The 23,847-nt window shown below is 37.9% G+C and overlaps 1 protein-coding gene across 3 annotated transcripts in view; it reads right to left on the bottom strand.

The window, feature by feature from the left end:
* The window catches only part of LOC120072502 (vacuolar protein sorting-associated protein, putative (DUF1162)), a 77,723-nt gene that overhangs the window by 35,064 nt on the left and 18,812 nt on the right, over positions 1-23,847 (bottom strand). For all 3 annotated transcript variants that reach the window (XR_005480510.2, XM_039024874.2, XM_039024875.2), the window contains exons 10-18: positions 22,231-22,886; positions 21,982-22,099; positions 21,743-21,859; positions 21,433-21,527; positions 20,652-20,800; positions 2,444-2,499; positions 2,129-2,342; positions 359-778; positions 12-289 (exon numbers count right to left, since the gene is read on the bottom strand). Coding sequence is in view for 2 of the 3 variants with exons in the window: in XM_039024874.2 (XP_038880802.2) it covers positions 12-289; positions 359-778; positions 2,129-2,342; positions 2,444-2,499; positions 20,652-20,800; positions 21,433-21,527; positions 21,743-21,859; positions 21,982-22,099; positions 22,231-22,886 (2,103 nt within the window). In the remaining variant the exon portion in view is untranslated. The remainder of the gene's footprint in view (positions 1-11; positions 290-358; positions 779-2,128; positions 2,343-2,443; positions 2,500-20,651; positions 20,801-21,432; positions 21,528-21,742; positions 21,860-21,981; positions 22,100-22,230; positions 22,887-23,847) is intronic.

The raw sequence follows: 23,847 nt of genomic DNA, 5'->3' as shown, positions 1-23,847 counted from the left end.
ATTAACATCACCTCTAATATGCCTCTATGGCCACGAGCCAATCTTAAAGAAGCAAAGTACTGTCCACCACCAAAATCAAGATCAATGTCTACGGATTGGACTTTACTTTTCTGCTTCAGTAACTTCTCCACAAAATCACCACTATTCACTGACTTGCAAGTTGAATTTAATGCAGTCAATGTAACAGTAAAAAAAATTATGGCAGGGTTCACATAGAAATTAGCTGTTGATTCAGATGATATAATTGCCCTGGATCCAATATATGGATCCTCATTTGAGGTACTACTATCTGCAATAAGATCAAATGACAAGTTAAATCATTTAAAACTATCCAAACGGAAACCAATTTCAAGCTTACCTTTCTCACTTAAAAGCACATGTATATCTGAATACAAGGAATTGGACACTCGTACGGTAGGAAGAAGAAAAATCTGTTTTTGCACTTGTAGCACATCGGATGAATGAGTAGTATCAAACCTATGCCCAGATTCATCAGGCCGCATTATATGCACATCCTTGCTAACGCATTGAATCAGAAAGTGCAAGTACTCTTCACGTCCATCATCAACAAACAGCTTACAACTTGCTGTGCTAAAGGAGTACTTCTCCAACCCAACCATTAGAGCCCTTCTGAATTTGTAGCTTAACTTATCAAAAATTCCAGACAAATGCTTCGCCTTTTCACCTTTAAAGTCATCTGACCACTCAACTGACCTTGAATTCTTAAAATTCATTGATTCATCAGTCAACATTGGTCTAAAAGAAAGAAGGAAGTTTCCTGAAATGTTTTGAACCCCTTAATTTCAGAACAAGGTAACGTGAAGGGAGAATCATAAAGCAATGCAGTTTAATACTATTTATTAAAACCTACGTAAAATTGGATGGTTTCTAGCATCGAGGACAGTCTTCACAGACACAAGGCTAGATTTCTGGTCCATCATGGATGTTTAAATCTTCTATTCAAATAGGTCTTTTTTTTCTTTAAAAAAAAATAAATAAAAAAAATAAAAGGAAAGAAAGAAAGAAAGAAAGAAAGAAAGAAAGAAAGAAAGAAAGAAGAAGAAGAAGAAGAAAGAAAGAAAGAAAAAACACTTTTTATTGGTGTTATTATGTACTTATAGTTAACTAATACAAATACAACAAATATTAAGGCTATAAGGACTCTAGTTCATCATCTCTCACGCAGGATCAGGAGGAAATAGGAAAAATCCGACAAGGAGTTTCCTATTTAGAACTGTCAAAATTATGCTTCAGTTTAGAAATGTGCCTGGTTCTTTCTAACCCAAAAAATATCACTAGCTAAAAGAGCAAATATGGAGTTCCTTTTTTGCTGGTTTTTACATAAGCCATCCAAATTCGGAGGACATGCAATAACATGAGTTTTTTAGTACAAATTGGGAGCGAATGAATTTGAACCACAGATCTCTTGATCCTCGGCACATATACATGCCAATTGAGCTAAGCTCTTGTTGTTAATAACATGAGTTGTTTAAGCCTTTAAGGGGATTGAGTGATTGACTTGCGACACAGGTGGTTTCTAGTGTTTTTTTCATCTTTATTGGTAAGTATACTTGATATATTAGGCTCTGTGTCACTGGAATTGGACTACAGCAACCACTGCAACGTCTGGAATTTAGCTAGTTATAGCAGTCCCTTACATATGTAGACACTCTAATGTTTCTTTAATCATTTAAGAATGAGTATACTTTTCTCCTCCTACCAAAATGTTCTGCAAAGAGAAACTGAAAAAAAGACAGAAGCAGGCACTCACGAAGTACATAGTGAACTATTTAGCTTTAGAAAGTAAATGAAATGTAAATTCACTTTCTTCTTGTATCACTGAATTTTGGAATTCCAAAAGTCCAATTAACCTAATAATTTAATCCAAGAAATTCACACCCAAATTCATTTTGATCACCATCGAGCCCTCCTAATGTGAAAGACAGCTTTTCATTGCGTGCACTTGAAATCACCATAAGTTAGTTCTGGTTGTTATTATTATTATTTCACATGGACATAGAAGGGAGAGGTAAGAATGAAACAGCATAATGATGAAAAACTATCTTGTCATACAATCCTCTATTCACAAAGAATAACTGGCCATACTTAGATTAGGCTTACCACATACCAACACTTAAAGACTTTAATGCTTTTCTCGATCCACCAGAAGAGTTTAACGCATCAAACATTGCCATTGAATCATCAATCACATCTCCATGTTTTAGCAACACAGAAGCACATTCATCTTCATTTGGTTGGTTTCGCCGAAATCGAAGTTCCATGGTTAGTCCACTTTCATTATGTATTCTCGTCATAGGGGAAATCACAATGGACAAACCATCCTGCAAAGCAGAGAGAAACAAGGGTTGTTACACGAGAGCAATCATTTTCAAGAATTGTGAACTCAATTAAAACGATTTGTTCACAAAGTGATACAAGTTACCTCAGGATGATGAGAAATGTCAACCACAATAAGTGGCCCTGGATAAGTTTTTGAATCTATGGAAGAAATGAGAAGTGTACGTGAATATCCTCAGCAGCATTCCCAAAAACTTTGCCTCAATTAGCATTAAATTGAGGATACGAAAAACAATATGATAGAGTCTATAAAATCATATATTTCTTTCATTTTTTATCATTTTTTTGGAGTAAAAGATGCCATTTCCAGTTCACCGTAATTTATAGCCCATAAATTTCAATAATGTATCTTCCATCTTTTAAGAAGTATGTATAAGACAATGAGTGAAGCATACCCTGTGCTTTTCTCAGCTTAGTGCGCACAATGTAGAAAAGGGAAAAAATAAAAAAACCAAATAATTGACCATTAAATTTACACAAATATTATAAATGTCAAATTACCTATTAACCCAAAAGTTTAAGCTTATATGTTGCTACAAATTTAATCCCAATCAATACTTTAAGACTCCCCTCACTTGTAGCATTTTACAAAGTTTTTTCCAGAAGCATGGAGCAGTCCCCCCCTTCTTTCTTTCTTTCTTTTTTTCCCATCTTTCTCTTTCCTCCTCCTTCCACTTTACCTTGGGGGAGTGGTTTTTATTGATTTGGCCCATTGGCCTTTCATATTGTTCTTGTAAGTAATGCCGGAAACTGCTAATGTACCAAGGGACTACCAGAGATGTGATTGCAAAGTTCCATGAGTGACAAGTTGGCTACCAAAGACATTTTAAAACCAACTAAGAAGAAAGTATCGATATTTATGATAAGTGTATTTTGGTAAATATTATTTGTCAATTTTTTTTTCTGGTAAGAAACCATTTCATTGATGGTACGAAACTCTAAATGGGGAGAAACTCCAATTCAAGGGAGTTGCATAAACCCACCCATTGGAAAAAGATTATAATGTTACAAAAAGGAGACATTGAACTGGGGCATTAACACTTCACACCTCCTTCGATGGGATAAACTTGAGCATCCTTCGGGAGATGGGGGACTTGACATTGTTGACATTAGGCTACAAAATAAAGCTCGAGCTAAATAGATTTGGCGCTTTTGACAGGAAAAAGGGACCCTATGAAGAATAAAAATCATCAGGTCTCCCTCCAAAGGTCTGTGGAGCCACATCCTTAAGCAGAAGGACCATATTTATAGCTACATTCAGTGCTTAGTTGGGGATGGCAAATCCATTTCCTTTTGGTTTGACCACTGGATTGGGATTGGGATTGGGATCGATGCCCTCAGAAAAGAAATTTCCAAGCTTTTCGCTATGGCTGAATCTAAAAAGGCATCCATAGTAGAAGTATGGAACCATGGACACAGCTCAGGGTTTTGAACTTTAGAAGGAATCTCAAAGAACTGTAATATTGGTATTACTGTTTTGTTATTTTATTTATTATTGGTTCATTTGTATTAGATCTTTTGGATATAAGGAGGATGCTGAAGAGGTGTCAACCTAGTTGAGATTCCTGGATTCATTTGTTGATCCTTCTTTCTTTTGTTCTCAGTATATCTTTTTGTACTTTAAGCAATAGTCTCATTTCATTATATCAATAAATGGGCCTCCTTCATGCAGCATATCGCTAACATTCAGCATATCCCTAACATTCAGCTCACTCGTTGGCTTGATCTTCGCAAATGGAAGCTTGATAGCAGCGGTTTCTTCTCTAGAAAACCATTAATCTCTCCTCGGTTATGTCAACACTTCACCATTCAAGGATCTTCACAAAAAAATTATGGAAGTTCCCTTGTCCAAAAAGTATCAAATTCCTTCTGGTAAAAGAGAAAAGAGAGAAAGAGGAGACACAAGGTTTACGTGGTAAACCCTAGAACGGGGAGAAAAAAATCACGATAAGGAGTCCCCATTTTATTTATTTTTACATAATGTGAGAGATACAAGAGGATTCTTATTTATAGGCTCCAACAAGCCTAAATACAAAAAAGGAAAGAAAAATAGGGTAAAGTAAATAACTATAATACCTCCGTATTCTTATTTACAGTACTTTCTTCAACCAGATTTCTTCACAAGTTCCTAAACTCATAGCTCTGTATTCAACCTCTACACTACTTCTAGCAACTACACTTTTCTTCGTCACCAAATTGCCCGAGGCCTACGCTTTTTTGATAACCAGGTTACCCCACACAAAGGTACAGTACCCTAAAGTAGACTTTCTGTTAGTACCCTAAGGTAAGACACCATCTCGATGAAGATCAGACAGTACTTTCTTCAACTAGATTTCTTCACAAATTCTCAAACTCATAGCTCTGTGTTCAGCTTCTCCAAGTAACCAGGTTACCCCACACAAAGGTACAGTACACTGAGGTAGACTTTCTGTCAGTTACTGATCCTACCCAGTCAGAGTCAATATAGACCTCAATGCATTTCCTGTCAGTTTTTCTGAACATTAGACCTTTACCAAGAGTGCTTTTCAAATATCTCAGAATTCGAGTCAACTTTCATATGTTCTTCATAAGGTGCCTACATAAACTGACTGACAACACTAACAACATAGAAAATGTCTTATCTGGTATGTGATAAGTAAATTAACTTTCCCACTAGACGCTGATACCTCTCTTTATCAACTGGAACTTTGTTAACAGAATCTCTCAGTTTAGCATTGAATTCTATAGGAGTGTCACCAGGTCTACATCCAGTTAATACTTGTTTCCTTTAACAAGTTAAGAGTGTACTTCTGTTATGAGACAGAGATTCCTTCCCTTGATCTCGCCACTTCCATTCTAAGGAAATATTTTAGATTCCCGAGGTCTTTGATTTCAAACTCGTCTGCCATCTTCTTTTTCAGTTTGGTGATCTCATCAATATCATCTCTTGACAAGACAATATCATCCACATACACGATTACGACAACAATTTTCCTAAACACTAGCATTTTTGTGAACAATGTATGGTCAGAGTATCCCTAAGTGAACGCTTGGGACTTAACAAAGGTAGTAAGCCTTTCAAACCAAGCTCTCGGGGACTGTTTCAGACCATACAAGGACTTCTTAAGTTTACACACCTGATGATCAAATGGACCTTATCTATGGGAATATACAGTGTGAGATTGGTGATGGTTCCTCTACAGAGTTTTGGACAACAATTGGTTTGCTGGTTCTGCCCTAAAACAGACCTTTCCTAGGCTCTATCGGCTATCTACCACAACAAATATTTCTATTAAGGAGGCTTGGAATGCTACAAATTGTTCTTGGTCTTTAAACTTTAGAAGAAATCTTAAAGAAGATGAGATTGAAGAATGGGCTGCTCTTACTCATCTTATTCCAAGCCTGAACCTTACTAATAGAAAGGACCAATGGATATGGAAGTTTAGCCACACTAGTTTCAATACAAAGTCTTTATACTCTTCCCTCATATCCAACCCACTCTCACCTTCAACCGGCCTTTTCAGGAAATTGTGGAGCTGTCCCTGCCCAAAGAGAGTTAAATTCCTCCTATGGGAAATCAGTAACACTTGTCTAAACACTATGGACAGATTACAAAAACGATGCCCTTGATCCTATCTCCCTCATGGTGCTGCCTTTGTCAAATGAACAATGAAGATGCCCAACATGTTTTCTTTGACTGCCCTTTCTCTAGAAAGTCTTTTCTGCTTTCAACTGGTCTATGGTCCTTACAAATAATTTGCAAAGTTGGCTTCACCTACTAATTGGCTGGACTCCTTTCAAAATTGACAAAGAATGCCTCTAGTTAAGCATCATTTGTGCTGTATTGTGGAAGATTTGGGATGAAAGAAATGCTAGAAACTTCCAAGACAAGGCTAAGACAACAAAGGACATTATTGATACCATCATACACCATGCTTCTTTTTGGTGCAAAGATTTACAAGCTATATACAATCATAATTTTTCTTTCCCTGTTGCAAATTGGAAACACCTTTTCCACTCCCTTTGAAAGGGTCTTTTTGTACACCCTATGATTGGGGTCCTCGTGTACCAATGGATATCCATGGATTTCATTTAATCAATGAAATTGTTTTTTATCATAAAACAAACACATTTGATGATCAAACTGAGCTTCAAAACCTGGAGGAGGGCTCATATACACCTCTTCTTCTAAATCACCATTTTTTTTTTAAAGGATACGAGTCTCTTTATTATAAATATATAAAAAGAGACTAATGCTCCAAAGTACAAGAGATTTATACAAAGAGCATAGAGATCAAACAAAATGGGATAACTCGTGCCTACTTGAAAAGAAATAAAAGTACAACATCGAGAAAGAGAAGAACACCGGCTTAAAAACTAAAATAAATTAAGGTGCTGGGAAGATAAAAGCCTGCCAATTTAGAAATATGTCTTGTATTGAGAAGCCATCGAATTCTTTGTTCAAAGAGTACCAAGCTGAAGCATTCCTTTTAGCTGAATCAAAACGAAACTCCCAATTTTTCCCAGCATCATGGAAAATTCTCTGATTCCTTTCAAACCAAATATCTGACAAGATGGCCTTGACCATGTTGATCCAAAGCAACCGTGGCTTCTTTGGTAGAGAGGGACTCGAGAGGAGATAAGTTAGATTGCCTTTGAAACTATCACCAAATGCCCCAACGAAGTTGAACATGTGAAACAAGGACCACCAGCACTTTTCCACAAAAGTGCATGAGAAGAAAAGGTGGTGTAAATCTTCACTTGCCGAATTGCATAGGGGGCAAACAGAAGGCAGCAAGGCGACTGAATGTAGCTTTCTTTGCAGAACCATGGAGCAGTTTAACAGACCAAAGAGCATAATCCATATCTGAATGATAACTCTCCTTGGGCTTTTAGATTTCCAAAAAGCTTTAAAAAGGGAGATCTCCATTGAGCTCTTCGAGGAGAGGTGGGATGTGAGGGACTTAACTGTGGATGAGCCTGAGGCTTCCAAGGACCAATAGCGGCTGTCCGGCCTAGATGAGACTGACTTTTCTGATAATGCAAGCAACAAGGCTTGAAAATGAGCGATCTCCTCATCTTTTAACAGTCGACGAAAAGTGATGGACCAAGAACTTAGGGAATGATCCCAGTGATCAGCTATGGAGCCCCTTGGCAATAAGGAGATCCTAAATAACGAGGGGAAATGAGAGGACAATGCAGAAGGAAAAAGCCGAGGGTCAGACCAAAAACCGACTCTATTTCCCTCACCACCAACAAAGGGAGCTAAATCTTCCAACTTGGACCAGCTTTTTGAGATATTTATCCACGGGCTTCGCAAACTATTCCCATACTTTCCAGATGAATGCCAATCAAAGAGACCTTTGCCGTGGATGCTGGCAATAATCTTCCGCCAGTAGGAATTCCCTTCCATCATGTACCGCCAGCCCCATTTGGCGAGCAAGGCCGTGTTTTTTACTTTAAGTCCTCCCAAACCGAGACCTCCATTTAAATGAGACTGAGTGAGAAACTAAGCTCCATTTAGCCAGTGATTGATTTTACTTCCTTTATGACCTTCCCAAAAGAAATTTCGGATTAATCTTTCTAGGGAAGAAACCATTGAGTCCGGCATTGAAAAGATAGACATGTAATACGTTGGGAGATTGGATAGAACTGAAGAACAGAGTGTTTCCCTGCCACCTCTTGAGAGATTGAACCGTTTCCATTTATCTAGTTTCCGGTGGACCTTTTCTATCACAGGCTGCCAAAAGGAGTATTGCTTAGGATAGCCTCCAAGGGGCAAACCAAGGTAAGTGAGGGGGAGAGTTTCGACCTTGCAATTAAGAAGTCCAGCCATATAAGACAAATCCCTTTCTTCTATATTAACACCACTGAGGGCTGACTTTTCCGAGTTAACCTTCTGACCAGAACACCATTCAAAAAGACTGATTGCCTCTTTCAGTTTTAAAAGCATTTTGTTGTCATATTTTCAAAATATGAGGGTGTCATCAGCAAATTGGAGCAATGGAACATGAATCATCTCCTTTCCAACCACAAAGCCCTCAGATACTCCATTAACATACAGCTTTTCAATAATAGAACTGAGCATTTCACTTAATAAGATAAAGAGGAAAGGGGACAATGGATCACCTTGTCTAATGTCTCTTAAAGCAAGAATGCGACCTCGGGGCCTTCCATTGATGATGATTGAATATTTAGGGTCTTGAATGCAGCCCAAAATCCATGAAATCCAAAGAGAGTCGAAATTTTTTGCAATTAAAATCTTCTCTAAAAAGGACCAATCCACCCGATCAAAAGCTTTCTCCATATAGAGTTTTAGGATCCAACCCTTTATCTTTTTTGCTCTATATTCTTCCACCACTTCATTAGCAATCAAGACAGCATCAAGAATTTGTCTTCCTTCAATAAAAGCGTTCTGAGATGGGCCGGTAATGGAATTCATTACTTTTTTCAGTCTTTCAGCAAGAACCTTTGCCACTACTTTGTAAGTTAGGGTAGTAAGGCTTATTGGTCTGAAATCCTTAATGGAGACTGCATCTTCTTTCTTTTGGATGAGGCAGATGAAATTTTCTCTAACACAAGCATTCAATTTGCCACTAGAGTGAAAGTCTTCGAAGAGCTTGATGAATTTATCCTTGACCAAAGACCAAAATCTCAAAAGAAACTCTGTAGTAAAGCCATCTGGTCCGGGAGCTTTATTTTTCCCAAAGATTTGATGGCCAAAACAATTTCGCTTCCGTGAACTTTGCAATGAGTAAAGCATTTTGGACTTGTGTGACTTGGGGCCAATTTAAGGGGGCTGATAAGTACCTGATTCCTGGGGATTTTGAGTAGGGGGAGTCATAAAAGCTTAGAATAATTCCTTCAACTTCTTTGAATGAGTTTGTAGGCACCCCTTGATCGTTGAGGAGCTCATTAATCTTGTTCTTCCTTTTCCTTGCTGCCAGAAATCGATGAAAGAAACTAAAGTTTTCATCTCCCAATTTCATCCGATTCAGCTTACATTTCTGTATTAGATCCCTTTCTTTCAGCCTATAAATGCTTAGTAATTCTGTTTTTAACTTGGAGATGCTGGCTGCCACCACAGAATCCCAGCCCAAAGAATCAATCTGAGCTTCTTTTTCAGCTATTTCCTTTGACAAGGCCGTTTCCTCTCTGTTTTGAGCTTTTTGGTATTCAACTGACCAGATTTTTAGTGCTTCTTTGACCAGCCTTAAGTTTGTATTGATGACATAGCCTGGCCATCCTTTTATGTTGTTGTTCTTCCAGGAGTTTTCAATGGAAATGACACAATCTTTGTTGGATAGCCAACTGTTATAAAATCTGAAGGGAGAGGGGCCCCAACTAATAGTGCTTGCACTTAGGAGCAATGGAAAATAGTCAGAAAGAAGACGTACCTGGTGATTCACCCTTGAGTTGGTAAATAATTCATCCCATTCCTTATTGATAAAGAATCTGTCCAACAAAGATTTAGAGGTGGAGTTTTCTCCCCTGGACCATGTAAATTTTCCATTTGATAAAGGGATCTCTAGTAGGTTGGCTGAATCAATGAAATCGTTTAAGAGTTTCATGCCTTTGGTATATCTTCCAATAGGTGATCGTTCATGACTCCAACGGGTTATGTTAAAATCCCCTCCTAAGCACCAAGCTTCAGGGCAATAACCTGAAATGGTAGAGAGTTCAGGTCATACATATTTTCTCTCCTTATAATCAACTGGTCCATAAACATTGGTGACTCAGCATATTTTCTTGCATAGGGTACGTCATTTGATCGACAGGGAATAGCCCCCTTTAATAGATTCTATTACTTCAATTTTGCTACTATCCCACATTGTTAACAGGCCACCAGACTTGCCAAAAGAATCCACTGATGCCCAGCCAATTTCTTTAGAACTCCAAATAGATTTGATGAAGGCAGCATCGAAATTCTCCTTCTTGGATTCCTGAATAAGTGCTAAATCCGAATGTAGACTTTTGAGTAGCCTTCTGAGTGCAATTCTTTTATTTAAGTCTTTAAGACCCCTTGTATTCTAGGAAAGTATCTTCATTAAGGGCAAGGTGGGAGGAAGCTGGCAGGGGAGGGGAACTTCAGGCCAAGATGAAGCCACAGTCCTTAATCAGTAGTGATCGTAGCAAGGAGTCCTCTCCTTTCCAAATGCGCTCTTGAGGATCCCCTAGTCTAGGTCTGGATATCTCGCCAGTCAAATAACCAAACTTGTGACACCCTTCAAGGGCCATTTTAATAGACTGAGACCAACAAGATGTTGCCTTCGAGCCTGCTAAGTTGCTATGGCTTATTTTTTGCCTGATAAGAAAAATGCTCTCTCCTCTCTCCTCTCTCCTCTCTCCTCTCTCCCCTCTCCTCTTCCCTCCCTCTGACACCCTATTCCGACCTAACTCCCCGCCCTCCCTCCATCTCCGGCACCCTATTCCGACCTAACTCCCCGCCCTCCCCCCATCTCCGACCAAACTTTGTCTATTCCCACCAACCTCAACCCTCACCTGCAACCCTCGGCTCATCTATCTCTCATGGCCCGTCCATCTACCCTCCCCTCCAAGCCTAACTTAGCTGTCGAAGTTATCAGCTGTAAGATTAAGGACAGCCACTTCTGTGCCCTCATCCAAGCTGGTTCAGTAATCATAGAAGATGTGGAAGCCAAAAAGCAAATTTCCTTGTCAAAATCACAGCTACTTTGGTTTGTGAAGAACATCTCGACCCTTTCGAAACTTCCAACATCTAGCTTCTTTGTCAAAAGCGGGCAAGACGCTTCTGGTATAACCAAGATTTCTAAAATCAGAAGCTACTCAAACTGGTATTTAAGAAGTGTAGTGTGGCCTGCAGTTGGAGGACGATTCTTCATTCACATTCCATCAGGAACTCTTAATTCAGGTTGGTATTCCTTCCTTACCTTGCTAAATGATGCTTTATCCCTCTTTGAAGTTAAACAGATGGAAAAGAACCCTCACTCAGTCCCAAGCTCCTATGTTGACATAGTAGGGGGAAGATCGATTAAGTCTGTTCTTCCAGAAAAACAGAGTCCCCTGCCCCCTCAGAACATCAAAAAACAGAGCAAATCAAACTGTTGGGTCCAAAAACATCAAGATGTCCTCAAAGAAGATTTCAACAAACTGTGGGTAGTCAGCTATTTTTGTGAATTCAATGATTGGAAGGAAGTTTCAGAGGTACTAAGACAGTGGTCTAAGTCTAAAATTCTCATCAATCCCCTTTCAGCAGAATCAGCCCTATTAAAGCTGGAAAAGGGGAATTTAGAAGACTTGATTGAACATCCAGGGGTGTGGCAAAGAATAGGACATCTTCACCTAAAGATTGAAAGGTGGAACACTAAATTACACAGCCGGCCAAGGGTAGTTAAAGGTTATGGAGGATGGATTTCAATTAAAAATCTACCATTAGAATTTTGGTGCAAGCAAATATTTGAAGCAATTGGTGCTTATTTTGGTGGATTAGAAGCAATTGCCATAGAAACTTTAAACCTCTTAAATATGGTAGAAGCTAGAATTCAAGTTAAGGAAAATTTATGTGGATTTATACCAGCAACTCTAGAAATTTCAGATGAAAACAGGGGAAGCATCTTCCTTCATTTTGGTGATATTGAATTTTTAAACCCTCCAAAGAAGGCCAAGAGGTTTTTTAATGAAAAGAATCTCTCAAATCCGGTAGACAAGGCTAGATTTAATCAAGTATTGATAGATAAAGGATTATGTGATTCAAATGAGGGTGAGCAATGGTCCTTCCTCAAGATAACAATCAATCATTTGAATTTTTCCAGAAATCCCCTATTTTCAAAGGGAATTTTGTCCCAAACGGTGAAGGAAGTTAAACAACCGGAAAAAGAGAGTCAAGAAACTTCCCCATTAAAAAAGTTGACTCCGGTGACTTTCTAGATAGATGGAGGAGTAGTCAGCCCATCGGAAGCTATTATTGGTGAAGTTCAATCTGGATCTACCCCTAACCGATTTAGTGTGAACAACAAGAAAGAGAAAGAAGTGGAGTCATTAAGAGGAGAAAAGGAGTATCATTTATTGAAGAGAGAAGGTATAGTAAATCCAACTCATTCCAAAGGAAGTCCAACGGTTTCTACATTCCCAATGGCCCATTTAATCTCCTCTCTCGAAATACCAACAGCCCCCAATTCAAATATATCCTTTGAGGAAGTCCAACAGTCTATTTCATTAAAGCAAGGAGATTTTTTATTAATGGACAAACAAAAAACCCATCTGAAGGATGCAGCCACTCCGTGTGAGGAATTTTTGGTTTCCAAGCTGGCAGTTGATCTTCCAGCCCATACAGAAGGCCAATCATCAAGTTCTGCCTTTCCTTTTCACACCTACGAATCATTCAAAAAAGATTCATTAGGTGGCCTTTCCTCTCCCCCTACCTTACCAGGAATTAATCCAAAAAATACAAGCAAGGCTTCCATCTTAAAACCTTTTCGAAAACACTTCATAAGAAAGAAAACTTCTTTCCAAAACGGCTGGACTTCCCTGTTGAATGCAGACATTTTAGAAAGTCGTTGCATCAAGGTTCAATTACCTTCCGACTCCTCTTCCAGGTCAGTATCTCACCCCTCCCACCCCTGCTCCTTCTCCTTCAAAGATTTCAAAGTCCTAGACTCACAAGTAGCCTTTATTAGAGGCTTGTCCGACCCCCCAACGGAATTTTCCAAAGGTTATGACTCAGATGAAGACTCCTTACTCAGCATTAGTAGTGAGGAGAATGGCAGCCTAGTCTATGACGTCCTCCAAGAAGAAGAATACCTTGATTATGAGCAGCAACAAGACTTGCACTGTTTGTTCCAACCTGAAGAAAACTTCAGCACGATTAGTTTCATCAATTCTTGCATCAAGCCCATCAAAAAAGAAGAAATTCCAAGCAACCTGATAAAATTGGTAGAGGATAGTGGATTGATTTTGGGTTAATTATAAGAACTCTATGAAAATCATTTCATGGAATACTAGAGGTTTGAATGATGCTTCCAAAAGATTGGCTGTAAGAAGAAATATCAAAAAAGTCAATCCGGACTTGGTCATGATCCAAGAAACCAAGAAAAAGTCTTTTGACAGCAGATTCATAAAAGAAATTTAGAGTTCTAAAGATATAGAGTGAGAGTATGTAGAAGCACAAGATCATTCAGAAGGCTTGTTAACCATGTGGGATGAAAGTAAGATCACTGTGACAAAGGTTCTTAAGGGAGGCTACTCTTTATCAATTAAATGCATTTCATTATGCAAGAAGACAGCTTGGGTCACAAATGTTTATGGTCCTACGGATTACAAAGAAAGAAAGCACATTTGGCCGGAATTATATTCACTTTCAGGGTATTGTTGTGAGTCTTGGTGCATTGGAGGAGATTTCAACATCACTAGAAGGATTCAAGAAAGAAATCCAACAGGTAGATTAACAAATGGGATGAAGAAGTTTAATAAATTTATTGATTCAGCAAAATTATTGGAAATCCCCCTTGAAAATGGCCAATTTACTTGGTCAAGAGATGGTCCTCTAGCTTCTTCTTCACTTCTTGATAGATTTCTGGTATCAAATACTTGGGATGATATCTTTGCAAATACTAGAGTTGTAAGAATGGCAAGAACATGTTCAGACCATTTTCCAATCCTTCTTAAAGCGGGATCCTTTGAATGGGGGCCATCTCCCTTCAGATTTTGTAACAGCTGGTTATCCATAGTAGAAAGCTGTAAAATTGTTAAAGACACGTTGACGGTGGATGTTCAGCAAGGTTGGGCTGGATTTGTCATCTCTATGAAGTGAAGAAAAGTTAAAACAGCCTTAAAGCTTGGCATGTTGAGAAAGCAAGAAAATCAAATGAGGAAGTGCTATTAAGAAAATTAGAGGAAATTGATCAACAAGTAGAAGCTTATGGCTTAACAGTTTTAAACAGAAGTTTGAGAAATATGTTGACGGCTGAACTTCTTTCCCATTATAGAAAAGATGAAAGAAATCTAAGACAAAAAAGCAAGTTGAATTGGTTAAGTTTAGGGGATGAAAATACAAAATTCTTTTATAGATTTCTGGATGCAAAAAAAAGAAGGAATCTGATTTCTGAGCTCATCAATGATCAAGGAGTAGCAACCAATTCTTTCAAAGAGATTGAAGACCTCATCTTAGATTTCTACTCCACTTTATATACCAAATTTCCAAGTCAAAGAACAGTGCCTCTCAACCTGAAATGGTCCAAAGTTTCCACTTCCGATAATGCAAAGTTGACAGCAAGGTTCTCTTTAGTAGAGATCAAATCTGCCCTAAATCTGTTAGGTAAAAACAAGGCCCCTGGACCGGATGGTTTTACAGCTGAATTCCTTCTCAAATTTTGGGATTTCTTCAAAGATAAATACCTAGAACTTTTTGAAGACTTCTACAATAATGGAAAGTTAAATTCATGCATAAAAGAAAACTTCATCAGCCTTATTCAGAAGAAAAAGGATGCTACTCGGGTATGTGATTTCAGGCCAATAAGCCTAACAACTTTGTCTTACAAATTAGTAGCTAAAGTGTTAGCGGAAAGGCTGAAAAAAGTAATGCCAAGTATAATAAAGGCTTCTCAAAGTGCTTTTATCAAAGGAAGACAAATTTTAGACCCCATTCTTATTGCAAATGAAGTGGTTGAAGACTACCGTTCCAAGGGAAAAAAGGGTGGATTCTAAAAATTGATTTAGAAAAGGCCTTCGACAGGGTGGATTGGGAGTTTCTTGAAAAAATTCTAGTTGAGAAGAACTTTGACTCAAGATGGATTATGTGGATGATGGGCTGTATTTCTAACACAAAATTCTCAATCTTCATAAATGGAAGACCTCGTGGCAAAATTCAAGCTTCAAGAGGAATAAGGCAAGGTGACCCTCTTTCTCCTTTCTTATTCCTACTAGTCAGTGAAGTCCTAAATGCATTACTTTTCCAGTTTCAAGAAAAAGGCAAGTTTGAAGGTTTTATTATTGGCAAAGACAGAATTCATGTTCCTATTTTACAATTTGCAGATGATACTCTAATTTTCTGCCAAGATGACAAAGAAAAACTCAGCAACCTAAAGAAAATACTTGAATTATTTGAGTGGTGGGGCTGAAGGTAAATTGGGAAAAATCGGCTTTATGTGGCATCAATATAGACCATTTCAAGTTACAATCAGAAGCAGCTCTCTTAAACTGCAAGGCTGTCCACCTCCCATTTATGTACCTTGGCCTTCCTCTAGGGGGATATCCTAAACAACTAGCTTTTTGGCAACCAGTGATCGACAAATCCAAAGCAAACTGGACAAATGGAAGAGATACAACCTCTCAAGAGGAGGTCATGCCACCCTATGTAAGTCAGTTCTTTCTCATATACCAACTCACTATATGTCACTTTTTCAGATGCCAGAAAGGTGATTCAATCTCTAGAAAGAACATTGAGGAATTTTTTTTGGGAAGGGCATTCCAGAAGCAACATAAATCATCTGGTTAAATGGAGCATAGCTTCACGGTCCCAAGAAGATGGTGGACTCGACATTGGGTGCTTGAAACGCAGAAATCAAGGCCTTCCAGCAAAATGGGGGTGGAGGTTTTTCTTTGAGGTCAACTCACTTTGGAGAAAAGTTATTATAAGCATTCATGGAAGAAGTAAGTTTGGTTGGCATACCAATGGTAAATTTTCCAGCAGCCTTAGAAGCCCATGGATTAATATTTCAAGATTTTGGTTAAAAGTGGATTCCTTGGCAGCCTTCAAAGTTGGTAATGGTGAAAGAATAAGCTTTTGGAGAGATCCTTGGATTTAGTTCCTCTAAAAATCTCATTCCCTAATCTTTTCTCTATCTCCACCAAACCCGAAGGTTCATTACAAGATTATTGGGATGAGATTTCAACATCTTGGACTTTTCACTTTAGAAGACTGTTAAAGGATGAAGAGGCAGAAAACTTCCAGCTTCTGTCTGGAAAACTCAATCACTGTAAACTTAATTCAGTTCCAGATAAAAGACGGTGGTCTTTAGAACCAAGTGGAGTTTACTCAGTCAAGTCTCTTGTAAAGCATCTATCTTTCTCCTCCCCAATTGGTCAGTCTCTAGAATCAACATATGGAAGTCTAAGAGCCCTAGAAGGGTGAATATTCTGATTTGGATCATGCTGTATGGCTCTCTTAATAGCGCAGACATCCTCCAAAGGAAGTTACCTACTCACTATATTTCTCCACAGGTTTGCACTCTTTGTTGGGTAAACTCAGAATCTCTCTTGCATTTGTTCTTCCAGTGTGTTTTTGCATAATTTTGTTGGACATCCCTTTTCAAATGCTTTAATGTCAGCTGGGTTCTTGATAATGACTTTAAGGCTAATGTGCTTCAACTCTTAATCGGGCCATGTCTGAAGAAGAAGCCAAAACTACTTTGGACCAACGCAGTTAAAGCTTTATTATCAGAAATTTGGTTTAAAAGAAATCAAAGAGTATTTCAAGACAGAGCCTCTTCTAGTTCAGCTAAGTTCGATATCGCCCATATCAACGCCTCCTCCTAGTGCTCGCTTTCCAAGGCTTTTCAAGACTTCTCTTTATAAGACATCAACCTCAATTGGAAAGCCTCTATTTTCCTGCTCTCTTGATTTTGTAACAGCATAGTAGTGGTTAGTATTCTCAGTTTAATTTTCAGATAACCATTTGGTTGTAAGCCTTGCCTTTTGCAAGGTCCCCTTCATTTTGTACTTAGTTTTGGATTCTAGTTTTTCTTGGAGATGATGAGAATGCTAGGGAGGTGTCAACCTAGTTGAGATGTCCTAGTGCATTTGCTGATCCATTTTGTACTTTTTAGAGTGCTTGTTTGTAGTGCACTTTATGTTTGTTTCCTTCTTGTCACTTGTAACATCTTTCATTATCTTAATGAAGTGGATTGTTTCTTGTTCAAAAAAAGATAGACTGAGACCAGAAGAAACAATTCTGGCCGATTAACTTTTCTCCTGCAATTAAGCCGGTGGAATTTTCCATAGAACCAGACAAATAATTTGTAGTAGTTAAAGCAGGGAAAGAGGTTATCGGACTCTCTAGATACATCGGTAAACTGGAAGGAACGTCTAAATTCAATACATTTGAATTTAAGTTTGTGGTTGTGGAAGCACCTAGGGTTGCCCCAAGAGCGGCGATTTGTTGTTGAACACTCGTCTGAAAATCAGCAAACTGTTGTTGAACCATTGCCGGAGAAAGACCCATGGACCGGTGATGTTCATAGCTCGACGGCAGCGAATGGAGGAGCCCAAGCGGCAGCAAGCTATTATAGGCAGCTGGCGGCACATCACTCCCGATTACGAACTTGCCTCGGTGATGCGTGGAAGACCCAGTAGCACCGGCTTTAGATTCTAGCGACTGGATGAAGTAGTTGGCGGCAACAGGACCAAGGCAACGGCGGCAGGACCAGAGGAGGCGGCAGCACTGGGAGTAAAGCTGGCGGCGCTAGGGTTCTCGATCGACTGTTGTTAAGGATGTATTTGCAGCGATCAAAGATACCGGTCAACAACAGTCTAAATGGAAGTGGCGGCAGCAATCGGAGGCTGTGGCAAAAGCGATGTTGGTGCAGCACTAAGGTCAGCTTGCACAGGTTGGTTTTTGTCAATGGTGACTAGGGTTTCGTAGCCACACTCTGACACCATGTTAAAACAGGAGAGAAAGAGGAAACACGAGGTTTACGTGGAAAATCATAGAACAAGGAGAAAAAACCACGAAAAAGAGTCCATTTTATTAATTTTTACATACTGTGAGAGATACAAGAGGATTCTTATTTATAGGCTCCAACAAACCTAAATACAAAAAAGGAAAGAAAAATAGGGTAAAGTAAATAACCATAATACTCCCAGGACTATAAACAATCAACTAAGTCCCTTATTTCCAACACCTTCATTAAAAATTTATTTATTCTTGCCTCAACACGAGATAAGCTGCAAAAAAGGTGCTCTTGGTTCTACCTCTACCCTTCATGGTGCTGTCTTTGCCAGAAAGACAATGAAACTCAGAATCACATCTTCTTCCACTTCCCATTTGCTGCTGAGATTTGGGATGAATTTTTTTTTAAAAGGAAACAAGCCTCTTTATTAGAAAAATAAAATGAGACTAATGCTCAAGGTACAAGAGAATTATACAAAGAGCATGAAAATAAAACAAAACAAAATGGATCAGGAAGCACATGGAGGCATCTCAACTAGGTTGACACCCCCTTAGTGCCCTCATCATGTCCAGGTTTGGAATGAATTGTTTTCTGCCTTTGGGTGGTTCACGGTTCCTCATGATTCTCTAGGATGGATTAGAGTGTTGCTAACGGGTTATCCTTTTAAGTCAACAGAGAAGCTTATTTGTTCTAGCACCGAAAGAGTCGTTTTGTTGAAAATTGGAAGAAAGAAATGCAAGAATTTTTCAAGGCAAAGAAAGATCTTCTAGGGAAGTCTTAAGAGTTAATTATATTCAATGCTCTCTTTTTGGTTAAGAATTTACAGCTTCTCAAAAGTCAACTTAAGAAATACATATATTTTTCAAAAGGAAATGCGAATTTACATTGATATAACGAAAAGAGTTTAATGCTCAAAATACAATAATGTCGAAACTGAAAATAAAAGTTCAACTGAAAGATGCAAACAAATGAAAGCAGTCCAATTCAAAAAAATGTCTTGAATAAAATAATTAGAAAAATCCTTTGAGCGAGAGCACCATGAGGATGCAAGTAGATGAGATGAATCCAAGAGAAAAGACCAAGAAAGGGCTTTATCATGAAAACCAGCTGATTTCTTCCCAACCATATCTAAAACAAGAGAGTTTTCACTGCATTAGACCATAAGATTTGAGAAGAATATGCCAAAAGAGGGCGACCCATCAAGAGCTGAAGAATATTATTCCGGAAATACTTGTCTCCTGCTTCTTCCTTTGAGTGTCAAAATCATGAAACCATGATCTCATCTCTTCCAAACGGAACAACAAGAGCAGTATTCTGAGCATTCAAGACAAGGCCACTGACAAATGGAAGGAATAATCTAGACCCAGGAAGCTTGTGATATAACGTTGCAAAGATACCCATTTCATTCTCAATATCTTTGTAAGAAATAAGAAAAACTTCATTGCAAGAAATAATTTCTATGATCAAATTTTTTCTCTTCTTAGCATAAAGGAATCTGTGAAAAAAAAACTAGTGTCTTCACCACCCAACTTCAACCAATTCAATTTGCATTTCTGAATCAAATTTCTTTCTTTCCTTAAGAGTATAAAGATTCAATAGATCTCCCTTAACAGCAAGCCGAAGTTCCATGTTCAGAGAGGAAAGCAAATTATTTTCACCTTTTGTATCATAAAAGGCCAATTCCGAGAGGACTCGTCTCCTGCGTCTTCCTTTGAGTTAATCATGAGACCATGATTTAACAGCTTCTTCCACCTCTCTTAACTTTGAACTAATTGCAAAACCAGCCCAACCACTTGAAGTTTCTGTACACAGCAGCTTTAAAATCACATAACAGCATTCTTATTTAATAACCAGCTATTGAAAAAATGGAAAGGAGTCAGACCCCACATAACCGAACCAGCCTCCAAAAGTAAAGGAAAATTATCAGAGAATTCTTGGGCCTTAGTTAACAAAAAGTTCATCTCATTCTTTAGAAACCAAGAAGCGGTCAATAAGAGTGTGAAGTAGAGGGACCATCTCTTGACCAAGTGAAACTTCCATTGAATAAAGGAACTTCCATAAGTCCAGCATCACTTATAAATTTATGGAATCTTCTCATTCCTTTAGTCATTCTTCCAAAAGGAAATCTTTCGTGAGCCCATCTTGTTATACTAAAGACCCCACCAATGCACCATGGTTCAATACAATAAGATGCTAAAGAAATTAGTTCTAGCCATAGAACTCTCCTCTCCCAATAAATGGGGCTCCATTTTGTACTCTTTGGATATTTTCATTCCATCAATGAAATAGTTTCTTCTAAAAAAAATTAAAAAACAAAAACGGGCAGTAGACAAAGGGACCATACCAGGTTTGTTATTATGAGAGAAGGAGCCACACTTTGCATCTGTGACCTTTCTCCATACAGCTTCTTTTTCTTTGTAATATTGCCAAACCCATTAGGCTAGGAGAGCTTTATTTTTTTCTTTCCTCCTATCCAATCCGAGAATTTTCAATGATTTATAATTATGTCAGCTTTATTTCTATTCCTTTTTCTTATTTTTAACGAGTTCTTGTATAAGAAGACCTGGATTTACATTCTTGAAATATACAGAATATTATATTTCTCTGGGAACACACTAATAAGCAAACAAGTCAATTACCAGTAATGAAAAAGAAGAAAATTGAGGTTACCTTTCACAGATTTTATGCGTGTTCTCCAAGAAAATGTTTGGGGTTGTAAGTCACAAATATGGATAGTTGTTGTAAAATTTTCAGTTTCACCAAGTTCAAATGAAATAACCGATCCGCTCTCACGAGATTGGTCAAGTGAGCCTGCGTGCCTTGTAAAAATGCAATGCCCCCAAGATAATTAATTTTTGTAAAAAAAGAAAATGAAACTTTTCATTGATATAATGAAAGGATACTAATACTCAAAGTTGGAAATCTTAAGTCGCCGATTGAGCCAGAATCTTAAGTTGATGGGTGAAGACAAATTTAATATTATATCATCTAACACTCCCCTTCACTTGTGGGCTTGGAATATGAAGAAGACACAACAAGCAGAAATCAATATTAATTGGAGAGAAAATAACGTTATGGGATTTGAACACATGACCTTCCTAGACCACTTGTTCTGATACCATCTTGATTTTGAGAGGATAAAATATATTATTCTAAATTATACTTTGTAACTTAGGTCTTCTTATATACACAAGAGACCTATTACATACATGGAAAAAATAATAACAATAAAGACTGAATTTTGGCAACTGATATTTACACTCAAATGATAGAAATTCCAACAGGAAAATAGAAAAATAAGTAAATAATAGATAAATGATTATGAATTACAATGAAAAGATTAAAGCATTCCAATTAAGATAAAAACCCTTAATAGAGATTCTCTTCTGGAATCTATTTTTAATTGCAAGGATATAAGAGCTAAGAAGTAAATATATGCAAATTAAAGTACCTCAGAGAGATGAAAGCAGGCTTAAATTTTCCTATCGTCAGACTCTTCTTGTTGTGGAATTGACACTGAAGATTGACCCCAAACCGATTTTCCACCTGTAATGTAAATGCAGATGAAAATGTAGGCCAGTGTAATCTTTGTATAATATGTGTAGATTTGCCCTTCATTTTAGTCTATCAATGATTATATCGGTTCTTCCCTTCAATTGGATATGTTAAATTCCCCATTAGACAAGAATTTCTGCAAGTTGCACCCCATCAATCATCTTATTGAATATTTTCCATAATAAATAACATCTTGAAAAGCAAACCTTGCAACAATTTGGACGAATTATGGAACTTCTCACTACATACGGACCAGCCAAATCTAGTTTCCCAATGACAAAGAGAATTACATCCAGCGAGGTCTCATTTAAGGATATGTCCAACTACCAATATACCACAAAAGCATATTAGTGAGATGTGTAATGAAAAAACGGGCTAACTGAAGAGTCAAGAAACTGCTTAAATTAAATGATAGTCACTGTTTCCTGTAAGAAAAAGATAGTACCTCCTTCGTTCTACAATAAATATGCACAGGAACCCCATGCAAAATTGTTCCTGTGCTACTGGTTTTTGCACTGAAACGGTAATAAAGGAAAATATCAACTGGTTTGAGAATCCCTTGCCTGCATTACAAATTCAAGAAAATGTTATGAAAAGGAATTGAAACTAAATTAAGGGGAATCACTAAAAGATAGATCTTCAAATGGCCTGGCATCAAGGTAACTGCATACTTCCACTCAGCACAAATACTCACCACGAATTTCTTTGTGCATCAAAATAATGTAGCTCAGCAGTAGAAGTGCAAAGAACCCTGGTTTTATTTGATGAAATTTGTAGGGTCAGATTCATATTACTGAGACAACCACAAACGAGAGGCAATATGTCACTCGTATCAGATATGTCATGAACGATGGTGAGAGAAATATAAATTGAAATATGTATTCTTGGAAATGTCCCATCAATTCCTATTCTCTCATCTGGGTGGGAATTTTGTTCACGACTGGTTTCAGCATTCCCAGCAAAATAATGGTTTATATCAGCAACACCATGAACTGTAGGAAAATCATGGATGATTTTGAATTTAAAAGGATTTCCAGGTTTTCTGACAAATTCTGGAACCCCATCAACGAAGGCAATACCACAGTCATTGTTTTTGTTCACTAGATAAAAACTTCTTTTAGCAAACTGATTGTATGGTTCCCAGTCCGTATCACCTTTTTGACCTCCAGGCGTCCAAGAACATATTCTCCATAGTGCCGTATCCCTATCATCAGTGCCAGATATATTTACAACTCCAGATCTGGGACAACAGTTCAATCTTAAATGTTTTCCTGCAGCATTCTTTGCATACAATGATATCAAGGAGAACCAAACCACTGGTGAGGACATCCTCTGTTTTTTGTATTCAACCTGCACACCCATAGTGATATGTCAAGTTTAAGGACAAAAATCATCGTGTTAGGGAATAAAAATCATCGTGGTCTCTCAAGTGAAAAGGGAAGTTAAAAAACACACAAATACAGAAGTAAATGAAAAAAAGAGTCCTACGTTCATTTATCTTAGAACTCTAAAACAAATCCAATTCAAGTAAGGCTGTTAGTCCTACATTGATTTGTCAGAATATTTTACTTGTTACCCTCATAGTTTTATCCTTCAAATAACAGAAAATTATGAGAGAATGCTCACATACTATTCTATTTGCTAAGCACATACAACATTTATACGATGGTTCATACAACAAGAAGGGAGATGAGACATCCCTTTGGGTGCTCCACTCAAACCATATTCTCCAAATGGAAGAAGGGAGATAAGATATCTCCGTCGACGTCGTCAGCCATAGTTACCATTGCCGTCACTTCATGCCACCATTTTCGTTTTTTGAAAAGGAAACAAGACTTTTCATTGATGAAATGAAAAGGCCTAATACTCAAAATACAATAAATGATAGGAAAATAAAATTACAACATGATATAATCAAAATCAAAACTATAGCCACCGAACATTAGACTTAATCATGAAAAATAAATGCATTCCAATAATTTAGAAATAAAGCACCAAGAAGAAGCCATAAACCAAGCTAATTCAAAACAGTCCTAAGGAGGCATAAATTTGTCTTGAAAAACTCGTTGATCCTTTCAAGTTGAAACTCTGAGAGATGCTTATCTGCATTAGACCATAACACCAGAGATTAAAGCTTCATAGGGCAATTGGACTTCCAAAATGCAGAAAAGGCCAATTATCCCAAGACTTCTTTAAGCAAAACTTCCAAAAATCAGAGATGCGCCATATTGAACCGATTATTGTCATGGATGCTAACTCTACGACAAAGGGACTCCTCTTCAAGCATTTACCACCAGCCCCACTTAGCCTT

The sequence above is a fragment of the Benincasa hispida genome, chromosome 3 (assembly GCF_027475165.1).
Source record: "Benincasa hispida cultivar pf3 chromosome 3, pf3_genome.v1.1, whole genome shotgun sequence".
In the NCBI taxonomy this organism is placed as follows: domain Eukaryota; kingdom Viridiplantae; phylum Streptophyta; class Magnoliopsida; order Cucurbitales; family Cucurbitaceae; genus Benincasa; species Benincasa hispida.
The sequence above is the reverse complement of the archived record's forward strand: the minus strand, read 5'-3'. Positions and strand labels throughout refer to the sequence as shown.